Consider the following 20,206-nt stretch of genomic DNA (forward strand, 5'->3'; position numbering starts at 1 on the left):
AGCACAGAGTGGCCGAAAAGGCGTTCCAGGGGGCGTTCCAGGGTGGGGAGGGTGGAAATGCCTGTTAGACACATCCTATGTATCGTACAGCAGCCTCCTTCCCTGCTCTGTCCTCCTGCAGCTAGGCAGCCGCAATCAGCTGTCTAGCCAAAAATGTAGGGCAGGAGAAGCGTGGAGGGAACAATCCCTGGTTCCCTCCAAACCCCTGGTTTGGATAGGTGGTCGCCTCTGAGCTCATAGGTGGCCACCTATCTGGATAGGATTGCACCCTAAGAGAGATTAAAATGTGAACTGCACATGCTCAGAGTATTTATTTTTTATCAGGGTTGGCAAACAGGTTTTTTGGTTTGGTTTTTTTGCTCTAACCTATTGGGAATGTAGAAGCAGTGGTAAAGTATGGAATGGTGGTTGTGCTGTGCGGGAGAAGAGAAATATTAATTGTGTCCTTCACAACTCGCATGGCCATCTAAAAGGGCTCCTGTAAGATGGTTAAGTCCAGGGACTGAAATTACCTAGCAGCAGCACTGAACTCACATGTCAAGGCATAGGCTGAGGGAGAAACCTCTGCTCTGATGTGTTAGATATTTGTGTGCAGGGGGGTTGTTGCTGTTTTTTTAACCAGCAGGATTCAGAATTCGATATTCCCCATGTGCAGTGTGAAGTGGTACGCTCCGTTCTACCACTTCAGGCAGGACTCTACCACCTCATTCTCCTTCATGTTGTAGACCGGACCTAGATGTCAGAGAAGAGAAAAGGCCTCTATGCTAGCCTTCTCCCTAGACTGCTAAGTTTTCTGCATTTCACATTTATTAATTTTTTAATGATTAGTCCAGATACAAATTTAACCCGCTCAGGAGCTTTTTGCAAGAACTAGACCTCTCACTCACAAGCAAACAGCAAAAATGGATAAAACCAGGCATTTCAACAAGGCTTTTTGTATGGCAGTTTGTTCATGTTTAACATTTGCTAGTAACCTGTCTGAGCTGACATACAAACAAGTAGAATATGCACACACGTGCACACGCACGCGCGCACACACACAAAATACCAACAGTCCAAAAAGAAGTTTATGTTGATCCAAAATACACATAAACTTCTAGAAAAGACAAATAGCACTATAAAAATGTAATTGGGCTTACTGGAGGAACTTTTAATTGCACATAGTATGCCATGCATTAGGTAAAATTCTGTCAAAAAAACTTGCAACTGTATTAGGGGGTTATAAATTGCTGTCTAGTTTGGGGCTAACAAAGAGATTGCCTGGTGTCATAATAATAATATCCAAGGCTAGAAAAGAACACTCCGCGTTTCAAAGAATCACACTGATGGCCCAATTCACACATCTATTTTTGATGTAGTAATGTCATAAATCCATTTTCCAACCTGCACCATTTTTGCATGGTCAACTTTTTATTTCAGTTCACCCTTGTGTGATAAAAAAATTGTATTTACTGTATATGCAAGAATTTTAATGTTCACTGAGCTTCCTTCCCTTCTGGGGTAAATATTGAACCTTACCATATGAGGGTACACTCAAATCAAAATGCCACTACAGAAAAATGACTGAAAAATCACCTCCTAGGGAAGACCATTCGCTCTGTAGTAGAGTACACGCTTTGCATGAAGAAGGTCCCATCGTCAGTTCCTAGTATCCCCAATTTTTAAAAAAAGGATTAGGTAGCAGATGCTGGGAAAGTTCCAGTTTGCAGTCCCTGGGGATCTTCTGCCAGTCAGAGTAAACTACCAGCAATGGTCCTACTCAGTACAAGGCAGCTTCCTATGTTCATATGATTTCTCTGTTTCCTAAATGGATTTGAGAATTAGGTCAAAGTCAAATCATCTGACATCACTCATTCAGCCCATCAAAAGAAACAGAGCCACTCCTCAAGAGTCCAGAGTATGAGATAAGATCCCTGATGAGTGGGAAACTAGGCTTGTACAAAGTGAATGGTTAGCTATTTGATCCCTAATTCAATCAACAGTAGTAGCAGGGCAAATGCCTTTTTCCCTTTCATTGATTTGGAGGGGAAAGTAGGAAGGGTGGTTCTCCTTTCCCACTCTCCTAATCCATTAGGGAATGGCTTTAGTGCATTGGGAACCCGTTCTACACTGCTGGGTTTCCAGCTTCCCCAGTAACTGCTGTATAAAGGAACCATGTCTAATAAACAGATCATCTTAGCCAGATGCAGCCAACCCCAGGACACTATTTCAGTTTTTTGTGGCAGGTGGGTTGATTCTGACAGGGGAGCAGGCTAGAGTCTGATTTGGATGTATTCAATTGCAAAAACCCAATCAAAAGTGTGTTTTAAGAGCATTTGTTGTGGTGACTTTTTATAACTACTTATAAATAAGTAGTTTGTAAGTAGTTTATAACTACTTAAACCCAGAAATATAGATGCTCCTGAGGAATTATAGCGGTGGGGAGGGGAGGGTCAGCTGCCCAGTCCGTCCTCCCAAAACGGGACCCCTGAGCCCATGAGGCAAGAAAAATGTCTTATGTCCATATTCCTCAACATTCAGGTGTTAACTCAGCACTAATTTTTAAAATTATTCCTATGTACAGCTTTAGTGATTGTCCTTTCGTATTAAACTAAAATAAATTCTTGTTGACAGCTTGCCCTCCAGGTTTGTATGGCAAGAACTGCCTACAGCGTTGCCTCTGTCAAAATCAGGCTACTTGTAATCATGTGACCGGACAGTGCATATGCCCCAAAGGTTGGACTGGAATAGCCTGTGAACAGGGTAAATTCCAGAAAACCTTCCTACCTACCTACCTTCCTTCCTTCCTTCCTTCCTTCCTTCCTTCCTTCGTATGCCCTGCCCCATCCAAAGGGCTTGGGGTGGGTAACAATATGTTAATAATAATCCCACAATTATATTGGTTAAACCCCATCTTCCCAGAGATGTGGGGCACCCTCCAAGATTGGCTGGATGGTTTCATTCATAAAGTTTATGAACTGGTGAAACTCTGTTCTCTTTCATTGAAGAGTGTGAAGCTGGGAAGTACGGAGAGAAGTGCCAACAGAACTGTAGATGTAGCAATGGTGGGATTTGTGATCATCGTTCCGGGAGATGCACCTGCCATCCAGGCTGGATTGGGGACCACTGTGATACTGGTAAGAAGTCTGATTTCAGTGCTCTTAACTTTATAAAATGCCCCATAATAATCCCTTGCCCTAAATAGTTGTGTTGCTGTATTTCTTGCAGTGAAGTAACATTTCTGCAGTGCTGATTTCATATTGTTTTACGATGATGTGCTGGTTCCACAGACCATGTCCCCTCCCACATATCTCTTCTCAGATTCAGCAAGCCTATGATAGAACCTCTGAGGCTGCTGTATTAGCGTCACTTACACTGGAGCATTTTTACTGATTTTTAATGGGAGTTCAGTATGATTCTACCGAAGTAAATGGTTTTAGGATTTCCTTCTTAGTGTTATTATGTTACTTACTGAATCAACTGTTAAGGCTTGACCTTTGTTCTCTGATCCTTTGCTGTACTTTCAGGTATGGTGACTCCTGTCTTCCTTTTTTCCCTTTCAAGGTATGACTTCCTTCCCCTTCTTCTGCTCTGTCATCCTAATGGCTTCCTTTACACACGCTCTCTCTTAAGCATAGTAGATAGTGGGGCACGTGACTTCTGTTTCCATTTCTGTCCTTGAACTTGGGTACCTCAGAAGTAGACCAAATGCTTTATGGAACCTGAAAGCCTTCCCCTGAGATTCAGACCTTATTGTTGTTCACACTTCTGTACCGCCCAAGAGCCGAAGTTCTCTGGGCGATTCAGAAATCATAATCTTCAAGACTCATCTTCATGGGTCATTGTAGGGATTTGGATTTCCCATCTTTGTCATCACATATTTTGTTAAGTTTTGTTTTGTCTGGGAGCCCAGAACTGTGAGATGGAGGGGCATAGACTTGGGGTCTATCAGTTCCAAACGTTGTATGGTCATCTGGAGTCCTCCAGCAGTCTAGTGTATCTGATTGCTTCCCACTTCCTTATTTTCTTTCTAGAATCCGTCTGCCCCATTTTCCCCCATCCCACCTTTAAAGATCAGGACTGATTGTCATGTCCCAGGGGGCCAGATTTTCTTAATGAATATAGGTTGTTAGAATGTAGATATGTATAATGCTCTACAAAGCTTTTTTCTTTCACATCCACAACCCAAATCCTGACATGTTAGATCCTGCAAACAATTATGTTTATTATAATGCTTTTCAGCACATAAAATGCTTTACACTTTCCTTCTTGAATGGCGGCACTGGTAGTTGTTTTTGGAAGGCTCCTAGCCACGTGGGGCCAGGAGTGGTTTCCATTCCAATCATACTTGGGGAGTGAAAGGATAATCTTCCCCTTCCCATAAAATGATCAAAATGACAATCCCTCCCCCATGTCAGTAATTAATTTAACAAAAAACAAAGATGCAGCTGCATGTACATTATTCTACATAACGTGTAGTTTGGTCCATATTTATCCCCCCTCTCACAACCTAGTGAGATAGCATAACTTTGACTGAGAGGCAATGAATAGCCAGTAAAAATGTCGTGGTTGGTCAATCATGACTCCCTGTGAGGGCCTAAAATGTGCGTCAGGGAGAGGGGACCAGATAGGAGCCTAAATTAGGGAAAGACCCCATATGCCTAAATCAGAGGGAGACGAGACCCCCTAATCTTCCAAAAACATTAGAGGGGTCAGAACAACTCCCCAGCTCCTTCCATGTATGGAGAAATTGGTGGGACCAAAGGCAGACCACCTACTGTAGCATGCAGATGCAAGCACATATTCCACATGCTTTCTGTTAAGCGACATAAATCACATGGCCCAGCTTTTGCTTCAGCCTGGTGCCTAAAGTGGTGATGGAATTGGGCTCAGAGGATACTTGCCCCTTGATCGTGTCTTCCAGGTTCAGCCTCATGCCATCTCAGCAAAGGACTGCCCCATTTTAAAGACTTGTGGGGTAGGGTGAATTGGCTTTGGAGACATGCTTCCCCTCTTCATCTGTAACATTTTCATCCATCCTACCTTGTTTCCTATATTAGAAAAGTGGTATGTCCACATGTGGACATCCAATATGCCAAACTAGATGTGTTAGTAAATGCATGAATTACAAGAATGCATAAATGTATGAACTGCATTAATTTCATGAATGCAGTGAACATGCACATTTTTGTCATGTGAATAGACACAGTGGAAGCTGTTATCTGCATTTCAAGAGAAGCTCCCTAGCACCAACCGGAGCTTCCTCAAAATACAAATACCAGCTTGGAGAAGTGAGTTTTGTTCAGACTACAGCAGGAAGAAGAAATGTTAACTTCATCCTCCCCACCACCCCAGGTCCCAACACTTACTTCCCCATACACATTAGTGGAATTCATGCAATTAATGTCACGTCTGTTTCGGCCCTAACTGAAGCAGGGTAAAAGATGGTCTGTCTGAGTGGTAGAGACCCTGCAGCTGAGCCAAAAACACTGGGAAGTCAGAATAATCCCTGCTTCTCCCTCCCCGCAGCTCCAAAATCTGGTGGTGGCTGAGAGCTGCCCTGGAATATCCATAACAGGAGAGATCTGTGTGAGCCCTCAACTAGCTGAGAGTTCAAAAGGCTGAATGGAAACAAGCAATCTAGACTTGCAAACCTATTGACCTGCACTTGGAGGGTGTGTTGTATGTCCTTCAAGACAATCTCCTCCACTCCCTTCACTCTTTTTGCTTTCCCTTTCCTGGAAGAATTGGAGGGGGACATGGCTTCAGATAATGTGCACCCTGTGGCCAGCATCACCTGAGACCACTCACTCCCCACCCCTGTGAATTATTTATGGGAAATTACTTGTAACGCTAACTTACATGCATATTTATGTGTGTATTGACAACCCCGGAGAAACTTTCAAAATTCAAAGATCTGAGAAATGCCTGAATATTATTTGTGAGCATTCACATGAGAATGTCTAAACAGTGGGGAAATTTCAGGCATTCACAAAATTAATTCACTTGTGAATGCCTACATTCACCAACCGTTGGGCATTTTTAGTTGCATGCCACTTTGGCTTACAGTGTGGCACACAGACATTTCAAATTCTGACCTTCAGGATGTTAAAACATTCATAATTTGAAGCTATCCCTCGTGACAAATATTGGCTTTTTATCTGAAGTGGTTCAAGGACTGCACCCAAATTACTTATCCCCTCGCCCCCAAAGTTAAGAGAGAGAATCCATTATGTTGTGTATCTAATTTTGTCTCAGCTTGTCCAACTGGTTCCTTTGGTGAGCAGTGTGAGGGACAATGCGATTGTCAGCACAGCTACTCCTGCCATCACCAGACTGGAGTGTGTCGTTGTGAACAAGGGTGGAGAGGAAAACGGTGCGACAAGCGTAAGTTCCTGTTCAGCTCTCTCCTACTTTGTGTGATCCAACTGGTGCTATTCTGAAATCCCATTGAACTAAATTTACTGAACTAACCCCACTGAAATCCCCCGTCTAATAAATGAAGGCTGTTTAGCATAAGTAGACCCTGTCCATTTTTTTAAAAACCCATGCCCAAAGCAAGTCTTAGCTTATGAATGCTTCATTGGACTGCTCATCTCCTATTCCACAAATGTTCTTCTTTAATTCCAGAAGAGAGAGAAAAATAAGAGACTAACCAGGGTCGATTTGTGGTGCTCCAGTTTTCCCAGTGAGCAGTCCCTCGTGGTATCTGTTGTCAAAGGAACAAACAGCACCAAGGGTTGGTATACTGGGCACCTGCTGAGGGCCCACACCCCAACAGATGGCCCACTGACAAGAGCCCCCAGACCTCTTCATTGTTGCAGCCTGCATGTTCACCTGCCTCTCAGTTGGCCAAGACAACAGTGGCGGTATGGAGAAGGAGCAGTAGATGCCACTGCCTGTATGCTCATTGGTCCTCTACGTGGAGGACAAACATATAGCAATGATGAGGAAGAGGAGCAGGGGCAACTGTGAGAAGGTAGACTCATTGAGGGAGAAGGGCCCATTGAGAATTTACTGAAGGGTCCTCAGAAAGCTGGATCCATCTTATCCAACACCCTGTTTCCAAAAATAGCCAGCCACATACCACTGGGGAACCCACAAACAGGGCATGAGGACAAGAGTCCTCCCTTCTCAGTCCCCAGCATTGGGTGTTCAGTTGTACAGTGCTTCCAAACATGGGGGCTCTGTTGAACTGTCATGGCTAATAGAGTAAGGGTTGCCTCTGAGCACAGGGAGTGGCACAGTAGCTCAGATTCTGAAGAAGAATTGCAAGACATGGGGGAGGAAGTTTCCCAGGCTTGTCCAGAGATGGAGATACAGACTCCTCAGGCTTCAAAGGCCCAGCTGGATGGAGAGGGCCTCTCTTCACACACCCCTGTGAGAGATAGCAAACAGGGAGAGGTGGGGCTTGGAGAGCCTGAATTCTTAGACACCAGGCACAGATGCAGAGCCAAGAGAGAGATGGCAGGGGCAGAGTTTAGACGGTTTGCCCGATTGGCCCGGTGTGAACAGCTGAGCTTAGAGAGATCCCCACCCCTTAAGTTAGGATAGTAGCCCGACTTTTCTTCAAACTTTCGTAGCTTTCTTGTGAACTCCTTGAAGGCATTTCCTTTGTAGACTGTGAGTCACTGACAATTTGCATCTGTATGACCCAATGAAGTAAGTGGATTAAAAAGCTGTGGATTGAAGCTTTTTTCCTGTGTTTTGATTTGGCTTTTGAAGTTTTCAGCAGGAGCAAAGGGAATCCTGACAAATAGCATTGGATAGCTCTAAACATACCTAATCCTTTTTTAAAAAGCTGTCTTAAGCTACCAGTGATCAGCAAGTGGTAGTATATTCCAAAAGTTAATTACGCGTTATACTAAGTATTTATGCCAGTTCTCAAACTTCTTTCCAGTCATCTTCAATGGCTGGCACTTTGTTCTAGTAATAAGAGAAAGGATGGGAAGAAAAATAGCTTATTCATAATTATTCATAATTTTATAAACTTATATCTTATCTCCACCTCCATTCCTTAATCACATAAAAAGCGCCATACTTTCCCCCTGTAATAAGGAAGTCCCAACCCTCTTGATCAATTTACCTTTATGTTTTAAAGCTCCATTACACTGAAGGGCAGAACTGGGTCATATTACTTAAGCATATTTGTACTTCTAACAAGAGATTCTCTTGTTTTTGTTTGTTCCTCTCCAGCTTGCTTGCCTGGCTCCTATGGCAATGATTGCAGTGAGCGTTGCAAATGTCCTTCAGGTGTCCCTTGTAACCATGTGAGTGGAGAATGTGGCTGCCCTCCAGGTTTTGTGGGAAGCGGTTGTGAAAGAAGTAAGTCCTGTAATCTGCTTTTGTCATGAAGGAATAAGATTAGGTGTGTCCTGTCCAAAGGCTGTGATGTGGATAAAGAAACCTATTGCATCCAAGCAAACCGTGGTAGCCATTAGCATATGCAAAGCATACGTTCTGCATTTGTTGTCCAAGGAATGCTAGGAAATCAGCCCTAAGCCACAATGAGATTAAGTAAAATAGAGTTTCTCGAAACTTTCTATCCCTAGGGTCTGCTTTGGATAGCTGAAAATGACTGAGGCACCCCCGTCACGAAATGGTGACAGATGGAGGTGGCGTTTGACATAATCAGCTGGCAATTTTTGCTTTTATTGCTATTTTATTGTGTTATGTTTTTATCACTTTTAATATTTTAACTGTTTTTATGTATTTTATTGCTGTGAGCTGCCCTGGGAGGGCTTCTGCCCTGAAAGGTAGCCAAGAAGTTTTTTAAATAAATAAATAAATTCATAGAATCATAGAATAGTAGGGTTGGAAGGGGCCTACAAGGCCATCGAGTCCAACCCTCTCAATGCAGGAACCCAAGTCAGAGCATCCCTGACAGATGGCTGTCCAGCCTCGTCTTGAAGGCCTCCAGTGTGGGAGAGCCCACCACCTCCCTAGGTAATTGGTTCCATTGTCGTATTGCTCTAACAGGCAGGAAGTTTTTGGGAATTTGCCATGCTGCAAAGCAAAGTGCAGCCCTTTATTTGGGTTCAAAATCTTTATCTGGGTTCAAAAGACTGATACTGTATTTTGGAGCTCAGAACCCCACCCCTGCTTTGTCCGTTTCAGTTTGCCTTCTGGGGAATGAGTGTTTTATGACTGGTGGCCATGCCCACCATAGTAGCCATTTTATGAATGTGCTAGCCTCTCAATGGCAATCATTTTATGAGAGTGCCCATGACACTCTCTCAAAATTCCAGATATGCCCACCAAGCCAAGAAGATTAGGGTCCCCTGCTCTGCTCTAAGTAGAGAAAGCTGTTTATTTTATATTGTTTTTTTCCTCCTCCCACATACCTCTCAAAGTCTTTTTACCCATCTCCTGTCATTTCTTCTGCCATTCTTCTTTAACACGTCACATATTTCCAACTGCCAGTTTCTTTCTGCTGCTTTTAAATCCCTCCCTCTTGCTGCTTTTACATTCAGTTCCTCATATTTTAACTGCCTTCTCTTATCCCTTTTTTCTGTATTCTCAGTTCATCAAAATTAGTAGCCTTGCTCCCTAACTCCCACTGCCACACTTGACTATCCTGTGTGCATGGTGTGGCCATGACACAGGGGATCAAGCAAAGAGGCACTGAGCAGTCTGAAGAGGTGAGACCCACTTGAAGTTTGGATGAGACCCACTGGTGGGTCCCAACCCACATTTGAGAAACACTGGGTTAGAAGATGTGATTCAAGGTGAATTCCTCTCACAGTCTAATCCTGTATACATCCTGTTCATTCTTTCAGAAGAATTCCCTTCATGGTTATTTTTGTTTTATCAGCTTTGCCTTGCTCATAGTTTTTAGCACATCGTTTTTTCCACCGCAGATGCAGATGTGAAGCATTTATTTCCGGCAACATACTGACAGTTAGTTCACAAATGCACATTCAACCCTTCCAGGCTGCAATATCAAGTGATGACTCTCATGTGGAATGGACCACTATCTGTAGAACTTTAACATCACTTCGAGCATGATATTTTTCAACTAAATTGGTTAACACATTCAGGTGCAAATTGTCATGAGTTGTCATCACATATGAGAAACCACATGTTGTACATCCATGTGTGAACCACCGTGAGTAACCTGGTGCTTTTCCGTGGCATGTTACTGTCTTACTGGAAATAAGCACTTAAACCATACGCTTGTATTTGTGGTGGGCAGCACCACCCATAATATAAACCACAAAGCTTTAGTGTGGGCCCCCAGGACAAAGAGAGAACCAAGAAAAAAACTGTGTAAACATTTGAAGCTGATTTGAAGCTTTACGGCATCTGCGGAGGAGGCAGTCGCCACACATATGTGGGGGGGACTCTCCTGAGTTTATTATTTTAGTCGATTTTCCTTGACATCAACCTATGACTTTCTCTAAGTGACAAGAAAATTGCAACTGGCCCTTGACAGTTGGGCACAAATTGACTGAACAAAACAAAATCCAACCGCAAAGTAATCCCCAAGCAAACGTAATAAACCCAAAGTCCCAGAGGGCAGCATTCTTCTGCAGGCAGTGGTCTTATTGAATAAATTCTTCCCCGCTCTTTGTTTGAGTGCTATGTTTATCAAGACAAATGTAATTCATCGGTTTACATTTCCTCTTCCCTCAGCTTGTCTGCCAGGCACATATGGAGAGAACTGTAACCAAGTATGTCAGTGCTCTGGAAAGAATGAAGAGTGCCACCATGTCACGGGCCACTGTGGCTGCCTGCCGGGTTACTACGGAATCCACTGTGACCTTCGTAAGTGACGTTCTTGCTCCGTCGCCATCTCTGATAAGCATGTGGTTGATTGGTTAGGGCCAGATTTCAGAATTCTGTGGTTTTAATGAAAACTTCAGTCTTCGTTGCCTTAACAGTGTTGGGTTTTTTGTTTGTTTTTAAGATTGCAAGCATGAGGGCAGAAACTGTTTTGTTTTTATTGATGTGTAAGCCACACTGGGGAGCCTTTCTGGCTGAAGAGTGTCGTATCAAATGCTTTAAAACAATAAACCAACAGTGGTGGAAGTTCTGGGCACCTTTCTGGGCTGATGCAAAGCATCTTTTTATTGTTTGGATAGATATTTATTGTCTGGAATTATTTTGGTCATATATTTATATTTTTAGTGTATGTTCTTGTAGTCTCTTTGGTACACAAATGGACAATATATTGGATGTAAAAGTCCATTTTGGTTATGCTGGCATTTTTTGTCATCGTATTTGCAACCCTTAACCGGTATAGTTCAGTGGGAAGAATGTTGAACCCAAGACTCCAGGGTCTTGGGTTCAAATGCTTGGTCAGCAATGGATGTCCTTGGGGCATGTTGCTGCATCCTCAGCCTCAGTTCTCCATCTGTAAAATGGGAATGATTAGACCAAATTCCTACATCCATTTTGATGTGGTACAGTCATCACAAAATGATTTCACTTTATCAGTTCCATGTACAAAATGTTTCTTGTTTGTGTAAGAATACTCTGCTCGGTGTTATCAGCTGGTATTGATCAAATCCAGTAGCCTTTTCTTTCTTCTGGTATTTACTGTAACATAGTAAATATCAGCTGCCACCAAGCAGAAAATTATATATTTAAAAATACTTACCACATGAACTCAGACAAGTAAAATCATCTTATGAAGACTACACCATTTCAGAAGTGAATGTGGAAATCAGATCTTATTGATCTACCATGAATGTGAGTGTGAATCTGAACACTCTGGTCCAGCAAGGGGAAATCCACACATGGAGGAAGTTTCCATAGCTGGAATCTTGCTTAAGCAGGAACTACATGAGCAGGCTGGATACTGGATACATCCAGATGCCCATCCATGTGCCCCCAGTTTATACTACATCGTATGGATGAGAGTGTGCAAGTGCAAATGAAAATCACATCCTCAGCCATTGCACGAAAAGTGCTGTAAAAATGCTAAAGTAATTATATGTGCAACCTGCATCTACAATAGTGTACAAATCTGGGATAAACATGTCTGGTATTCATAGAAATTTACAAATCGCAAGATCTTGTGGATTTAGCTGTCTTTTGCCAAGCATAAATTTTGTGTATATTTTTGTGTATATTGATACTGTATGCATTTTTAATCACTTTATGAAGCTCTAAACCACACTAAGCCTATGGGACAGGGTGGGGCATACAATGAAACAAAAGAACTGATTTATAGGTAGGAGGAATGTATTGCAAAGCAGATTCTGCTGGGGGAAGGAGTCCTTCCCAATTATCCATTTAGAGTTTTCTTAGTGCTTAAAAGCATTAATTGATGGATTGGTATGATTAATCAATCAGTGCATTCATCACAGACTTTAAATGGTGTAAAGTTTTGAATCGATGGACTAGAATTGGTTATATCTCGGTTAAGGGGTGTTCAGTAGAGATGGCAGCATAGAAAACAAGCTGAGTGCATCTTCTTGATTTAGACAATATGCTTGATATGAGTTTCCTTATTGAGTGACAACTGGTATTTATTTCAATTAGTAAATATGAGGGTTGCTACTGTATTTCATTGAAAGGAAGGCAAAACTGGAGAATGCATCTCAGGAGAAATGTCTGTAGTAAGTTGAAAGATTTTGATGAAATTAGAAATCAGGTTCTTGGCAGATGGATGGGGTTTCACATGTCACCTGCCTCTCTGGGCATAGAACATAATCCTATTATGCAAGGCCCACATGAACCCTTTATTTTAGGTGGTGTGGATCTCAGGGGCATACACATGTGGGTATGTCTCCCATTATGCTCCATGTGTGATGGGTGGTGGGCACAAGTCAAAGATTTACTTCTATGGTTTATTGCATGATGGGAGTTTGACACCAGGGCCGCATTGAACTGCCCTGAAGCAGTGGCTGAAATGTCGCATAAAGTGAAATATGAGGCAGATCCAAAGGGCCCTGCTTGGCCAAAACATCTGTAGGGGATGGAAGTTAAAAGGAAGTCAATAAACGTAATGAAATTTAAGTTCATTATGGGGACTTCACACATTAAAAAAAATATATAATCTATCAATTAAAAGGAAAAATTAATCAATTGTTATTTCAGTCCTTTCAGGGATGTTGAACCTCAGGCCCCCAGGCCAAATCTGGTCTGGCTGGTGGCCCAGTCCAGCCTGCCTGTGTTCCCCAGATGGCCATGCCCCCTTTCCCCGACCACCAGTCATTTGGTCGTTTCTCATTTTGCATAGGTTTCTCCCATTCTAAAAGGCTGAAATGCCTCCCCTAAGGCTCAGTGACTGACAGTAAGAACTTGAAGCTAAAATATGCTGGTATTTTTGGAATCTTGGCCCTGCCCCCTTTTCCTTCAGCCCCACCCACCACTGGAATGCACCCCCTGAGAGCTTTCCCTAAATTGAATTCGACCCTTGGTCTGAAAGAGCTTCAACACCCCTGCTTTATCTAGAGGGGTCTACAAATTTTGGATGAACTTGGTAGGCAGACAAAATTTGTGGTTTCCAGGTCACAAATCAAGGCAGAGGAAAGGTCTTGTCATTGATGTCACACCAACTTTCAAAGCCACTCAACAGCAGCAAGAATTTTGCTCCTTCCTGAGGACCTCCAAAGCTCAGCATGGCTGTGAGAATGAGCCCCCAGCCTTCTCCTTTATGATTCTCACCAGATCAAAAGTCACAAACCATCCAGAACCTGTGCACTGTTATAGTGTTGTGGGGTGGTTTGCTAACCACCCCAACAAGCCACACTTGCCAGGTTCGGACGATACGAGAAGCCATGGTGGAAGGGGCTTGGACTGGCAATTTGACACCTGTGGGCACCGTGACCCTGTTAAATTTTTTTCCTAATTACTGTGATCTACATTATAGTTATATTTGCTCCACTTCCCCAGTTTACAAGACATTCAGGGAAAAGTGCTTTCCTGAATTAAGTTTCCTTTGGAAGGAGGTCACTTATGGCATTTGTAATTTTTGAATTTATTTCCCTGTCCAAAGAAATCATGGCTTCTCCTACTTTGGAAACAACTAAAAGAGTAACTGAGCCATATGGTGACCTGGTAAGCACATTTGTGATCTCTCTTAATTGTGATTTAAAGTAGGGCCCTGTTCAGATGGCATCCCCACCTAAGACTGCATCTTGGGGGGAAAATGGGAGCAATCATTCCTAATGTGCTGTGGGGAGTAATCAACAACTGAACATAGAGATGATACGTTCACAGTATCTCTGACCCTGGAAAATAAAACTAGCTTTTTAAGAGGGTCTAATTGTTCAGTGTCTGGGTTACTTTGAATGTGGGATCTCCCTGTCCAACTATTCACTTCCCCCCATGGTGACAGAAATTGCTGCTTTAGATATATAGACCACTTTTCTGCTGTAAAGGTCCTCAAAGTTGGAGGGGGTGGGGGTGGGAAGAAGCATGTGAGCCTAAAAGGAGAAAACTTTGGGAGGAAAACGTTATGTAAATAGGGTGATAGTGTATGTCATCTTGCACTAGCAAAAAGACTCAAGAAACTTTGGAAAGAGCAGTAAAAAAAACAACAAATTAATTGTCTAATAGGTCTAAATTTTACTCTTACTCTCACAGCAATTTTGTATGATGAATTCCCTGTATGCTCCTTACTGAAAACTGCAAACCCACCAGCCTCCAAAAAGTTTCTCGAAAGCTCAGAGCACTAAACTGAGCATGAATATTGATTATAAAAAGAAAATGCTGCAAGTGACAATAAATCAAAAACGATATGTAAAGTCAGCTTTGAAATTACACAGCCTTCATAGGAACAATCAAATTAAAACAAATTGCTATCCTGTGTCAAAGAATGGAGAGTACCTGAAGGACATACTGCCAGTTGGCCAAGCCCTCCTTAATAATCACTTTAAAAAAGAATCCGCAGAGCCATATGCCTTAGAGTGACTTTTTAAGACTTCTGTAAAATGGTTTGTGGAGTGGAACAAATGTGGTGACTGATAAGAAACATGAACTGATGGACTAAATGGAGAAAGATAATTAATTTTTATTTACAGCTTTAATTTTGTATTTGCTCCTTGCTGTTTATATCCTCTTGTAAGAATAGAAGTAAAATTCCTTCCTTTCCTTTCTAGCCTGGGTTTTGGCAGACTCTGTTGTTTGCTGCACACTTGCTAAGGAGAAAGCAGACACCAAGGTGGAGTTATTTTGGTCTGCCACGTTCTGACATCACTGATGTCAAAGGAGTATATGGAGTTTCATCCCAGGGCTAAAGGATTTGGGCAACTTATAGCAAAGAAGCCACTTTATACTGAGTCAGACCATCTAGGTCAGTACTGTCTGCATTGATTGGCAGCAGCTCTCCAGAGTGTCAGACAGGTGTCTTTCCTAGCCCTACTGGAAAATGCTGGGGTTTGAACCTGGGAGCTTTGGGACACAAAGCATGTGCAGTTCATAAATGGATGTACATCTCTTGATTATCCAGAACATGATGGCTTTCCAGCAGCAGAATGTCTGAACAGACACTCATGAAAAGCACTGAGCTGACATGGGGATTTAATTGATTGATTGATTGATTGATTGAAACATTTCTTGGCCGCCTTTCAGAGCAGAAGCCCTCCCAAGGCAGCTTACAGCAATAAAATGCATAAAAACAGTGAAAATATTAAAAGCAATAAAAACATAGACACAATAAAATAGCAATAAAAACAACAATAAAAGCCAACAATACAACCAGCAACAATATCAACAACGGCAATAGCAGCAACAACAGCAGTCATATCTAGAGAAGGCCACGGTAAAATAATACGTTTTCAAGGCCTTCTTAAAAGCCTGCAATGATGGAGCATGGCAGACCTCCGATGGCAATGTATTCCAAAGGTATGGGGCCACTGCAGAGAAGGCCCTCTCACGTGTGATCACCCACCTGACTGCTTTCACGGGCGTGCAAATGAGAAGGCTCTCTCTTTCTGCTCTTAAAGTGTGGGCAGACTGATATGGGTGAAGGTGGGTCTTCAAGTAATTTGGTCTCAAGGTGCTTACAGCTTTAAAGGCCAAAAACAGCACTTTGAATTGGGCTTGGAAACACACCAGCAACCACATGAATGTTCTATTTTTGGTGCTCAATTTGAAATGGCTCATTCACACATGCAAGTCAACACTTACTGCCCATTCCTCAAATTATGGGCACACAACTGTGCTCATTTGCTGTGACACTAAATTGCGTGCACAGTTAGTACTCCCCCTATTCTTCTACGGTGGAAAGAAATGCATGTCTGATTTCCGCTCCCTAAGAGGCAGGAGGTGTCTATTTTTAAAACACCTTTCAAGCTATTGCTGGGGGAGTGGAGATAAATGTGTCCTTTTCTCCCTTCAAGATCATAAGAACATAAGAAGAGGCATGCTGGATCCGACCAAGGGTCCATCTAGTCCAGCATTCTGCTCACAAAGCAGCCAGCCAACTGCCCATGGGAAACCCACAAGCAGGACATGAATGCAACAGCATCCTCCCGCCCTTGTTCACCAGCAACTAGTGTACATAGGCTTACTGCCTTTGATACTGGAGGTAGCATAGAGCCATCAGGACTAGTAGCCATAGATAGCCTTCTCCTCCATAAACTTGTCTTGGGGAAGGAGCCTGGGAAAGGAGGACCAGCCAGCAGCTGCACCGGGTGATCCTGGGCCTGAGCCTGCTTCTGCCCCTGCCCACAGATACTTAAGGCGGGGCTGCCAGAGGCTGCTCGGGAAGGAGCCTGGGGAAGGAGGACCAGCCAGCAGCTGCACCGGGTGAGCCTGAGCCTGCTTCTGCCCCTGCCCACAGGTACTTAAGGCGGGGCTGCCAGAGGCAGCACCTCGGCATTGCGCCAAGTGCGACGCTAAGTGTGCACTTAGCGTCGCACTTGGAGTCGCGTAGCATCTGAGGACCCACCCACCTGCTTCTCCAGAGACACCAGCAGCCACAATACCAGCAGTAAATAGCGGCAGCAGAGGGCAGCAGCTTTAAAGACCAGGGGAAGGGGCAAACGTGGACTATCTGCTCCTTCTTAGCTGCTGTTCTCTTTTATCTCTTTTATATTCTTTTAAACTGTTGTATATTTTATATCTTAATATTTTAATATGTGCCTGGGAGGACTATTGGATAACTCAGGGGGTGGGGGAGGTGCCACCATAACTGTGGTCACGGGCAGGGGGAGGTATGGCGTTGGGGGATTAACAGGCCAGCTGAGGAGAAGAGGGGCTAGACACCTTACAGCTGTCCCCTCTTCTGGTTCTTCCCCCAACCTGATGGTTCCTGGCAGCCTTACCAGTCTGCCCTCAGGTCTGGTGGTGCTGCTGCTGAATGCCAGGTCGGTCCAAAATAAAATCTCCCTCATCCATGATTTGATTGTGGATGAGGGGGCTGACCTGGCATGTATTACTGAGACCTGGGTGGGGGAACTGGGGGGGGGGGTCACTCTCTCCCAGCTGTGCCCTCCTGGGTATTCGGTGCAGCACCAACACCGACTTGAGGGTCGGGGAGGGGGGGTTGCCGTGGTCTATAGGAATTCAGTCTCCCTCTCCAGGCTTCCTGCTCATTCGAGCGCAGATCTTGAGTGTTTGTACCTTGTGTTGGGTACCCGGGACAGATTGGGGATTCTGTTGGTGTACCGCCCACCCCGCTGCCCATCAGACTCCCTGCCTGAGCTGACGGAGGTGGTCTCGGACTTGGTGTTGAGGACCCCTAGGATGATGGTCCTGGGGGATCTCAACTTTCATGCCGAGGCCGCTGTATCCGGGGCGGCTCAGGACTTCATGGCCGCCATGACAACCATGGGGCTGTCCCAACATGTCATCGGCCCAACGCATACAAAAGGACACACGCTTGATCTGGTTTTCTCGACTGGGCAGGAGGATGGTGATCTGAAAGTGGAGGAATTAACATCTGTCCCTTTGTCATGGTCAGATCACTTCCTGCTGAGGTTTAGACTCCTGGTGGCCTTTCCCCTCTGCAAGGGTGGGGGACCTATTAAAATGGTCCGCCCCCGGAGATTAATGGATTCCGATGGATTCCAGAGGGCTCTGGGTGATTTTCCTGCTGGTATGGCTGGTGCTCCTGTCGAAGCCCAGGTCGCTCTGTGGAATGCAGAGATGACTTGGGCAGTTGACACGATCGCGCCCAAGCGCCCTCTCCCTCTGAGCAGAGCCCGGCCAGCTCCTTGGTATACACCTGAGCTGAGGGCAATGAAGCAAGAGGGGAGACGGCTAGAACACAGGTGGAGGAAAACTCGTGCTGAGTCTGACCGAACACAGGTAAGAGCCCACTATCGAGCCTACTCTGTGGCGGTGAGGGTGGCAAAGAGACAGTTCTTTTCCACCAGCATTGCATCTTCTCAGTGTTGTCCAGAGGAGCTTGTCTGAGTGGTTCACGGCCTGTTACATTCTGGGCCAGGGAGAGAGACGGTGGAACCCTCGGTAGCACGCTGTGACGAGTTTGCATGGCACTTTGAGGATAAAGTCGCTCAGATTCGTCATGAATTGGGCACCACCATTAATGCAGTTCCATTGGTAGAGGCGTTCAGAGCACCGTCTGGTCCAGTTTTATTGGATGAGTTTCAGTTACTGAGGCCTGAGGATGCGGACAAGGGGCTTAGCCAAGTCCGATCGACCACTTGTGTGCTTGACCCTTGCCCTTCATGGCTTATTAAATCAAACAAGGAGGGGTTGTCCGGCTGGGTCCAGGAGGTTGTAAATTCCTCCTTGAGAGAGGGAGTGGTGCCTGCCGCTTTAAAAGAGGCAGTAATTAGACCACTCCTGAAAAAGCCTAACCTGGACCCAGAGGATGTTAATAATTATAGGCCAGTGGCCAACATCCCCTTCCTGGGCAAGGTGCTTGAGCGGGTGGTTGTAGGACAGCTCCAGGCACTGTTGAATGAAACGGATTATCTAGATCCGTTTCAATCGGGCTTCAGGCCTGGTTTTGGAACGGAAACTGCCTTGGTCACCCTGTGGGATGACCTGTGCCGGGAGAGGGACAGGGCGAGTGCGACTCTGTTGATTCTCCTGGACCTCTCAGCGGCTTTTGATACCATCGACCATGGTATCCTTCTGGATAGGTTGTCTGGGTTGGGAGTACGAGGCACTGCACTACAGTGGTTCCGCTCCTACTTGGATGGCCGATTCCAGAAGGTGGTGTTGGGGGATTACTGCTCTGTGCCATGGCAATTGTGCCATGGGGTTCCACAGGGCTCTATTTTATCCCCCATGCTGTTTAACATCTACATGAAACCGCTGGGGGAGGTTATCCGGAGGTGTGGGCTGAGGTGCCATCAATATGCGGATGACACCCAGCTCTACCTCTCTTTTACATCAAAACCAGGTGAGGCAGTGACTGTTCTGAATCAGTGCCTGGGCACGGTAATGGAGTGGATGAGGGCTAATAAACTGAAACTCAATCCAGACAAGACGGAGGTACTGTTAGTGGGTGGTTCGTCTGCCCGGCTAGGTGATATTCAACCTGTTCTGGAGGGGGTTGCACTCCCCCTAAAGGATCAGGTTCGTAGTTTGGGGGTGCTCTTGGATCCAGAACTGTCACTTGAGGCACAGGTGAACTCAGTGGCACGGAGCACGTTTTATCAGCTTAGGCTGGTATACCAACTACGCCCTTATCTGGACAGAGATAGCCTTGCTACAGTTATCCATGCTCTGATAACTTCTCGTCTGGATTACTGCAATGCGTTATATGTGGGGCTGCCTTTGAAAACGGTCCGGAAACTTCAGCTGGTCCAAAATAGGGCAGCAAGATTGTTAACAGGGACTGGCCTGCGAGCTCATATTACGCCAGTACTTTTCCAGCTGCACTGGCTGCCAGTCCATTTCGGGGCCCGATTCAAAGTGCTGGTGTTAACATTCAAAGCCCTTAACGGCTTGGGGCCAGGTTACCTGAAGGATCGCCTCCTCCCATATGTGCCTGCCCGGACCTTAAGATCATCATCAGCGGCCCTTCTCCGTGAGCCCCTGCCAAAGGAAGTGAGGCGGGTGGCTACTAGGAAGAGGGCTTTTTCTGCTGTGGCACCCCGGCTCTGGAATGAGCTCCCTAGTGAGGTTCGCCTGGCGCCTACATTGTATTCCTTTCGGCGCCAGGTGAAGACCTTTTTATTTTCCCAGGCATTTTAGCATTTTAGCTTTCTAAATTTTTATCTTTGCTGTTTTAAATCTGTATTTTAAACTCCTGCACTGCTGCTAGGTTTTATTGTGGTTGTATTGTTATATTGTGGTTTTAATGTTCTGTATATTTTAAATTGTTTTATTGTGTGTTGCTTGGATTTAATTT

General features: G+C 44.6%; 1 protein-coding gene across 1 annotated transcript in view; it reads left to right on the forward strand.

Moving 5' to 3' along the window:
* Positions 1 to 20,206, forward strand: part of LOC146351522 (uncharacterized) — a 328,001-nt gene that overhangs the window by 285,587 nt on the left and 22,208 nt on the right. The window contains exons 25-29 of the mRNA XM_084847469.1: positions 2,614 to 2,742; positions 2,988 to 3,116; positions 6,238 to 6,366; positions 8,176 to 8,304; positions 10,615 to 10,746. Coding sequence (XP_084703595.1) covers positions 2,614 to 2,742; positions 2,988 to 3,116; positions 6,238 to 6,366; positions 8,176 to 8,304; positions 10,615 to 10,746 — 648 coding nt within the window. The remainder of the gene's footprint in view (positions 1 to 2,613; positions 2,743 to 2,987; positions 3,117 to 6,237; positions 6,367 to 8,175; positions 8,305 to 10,614; positions 10,747 to 20,206) is intronic.

The sequence above is a fragment of the Heloderma suspectum genome, chromosome 3, assembly GCF_057233095.1.
Source record: "Heloderma suspectum isolate Gila_16-S chromosome 3, 16-S_ref, whole genome shotgun sequence".
Classification (NCBI taxonomy): Eukaryota; Metazoa; Chordata; class Lepidosauria; order Squamata; family Helodermatidae; genus Heloderma; species Heloderma suspectum.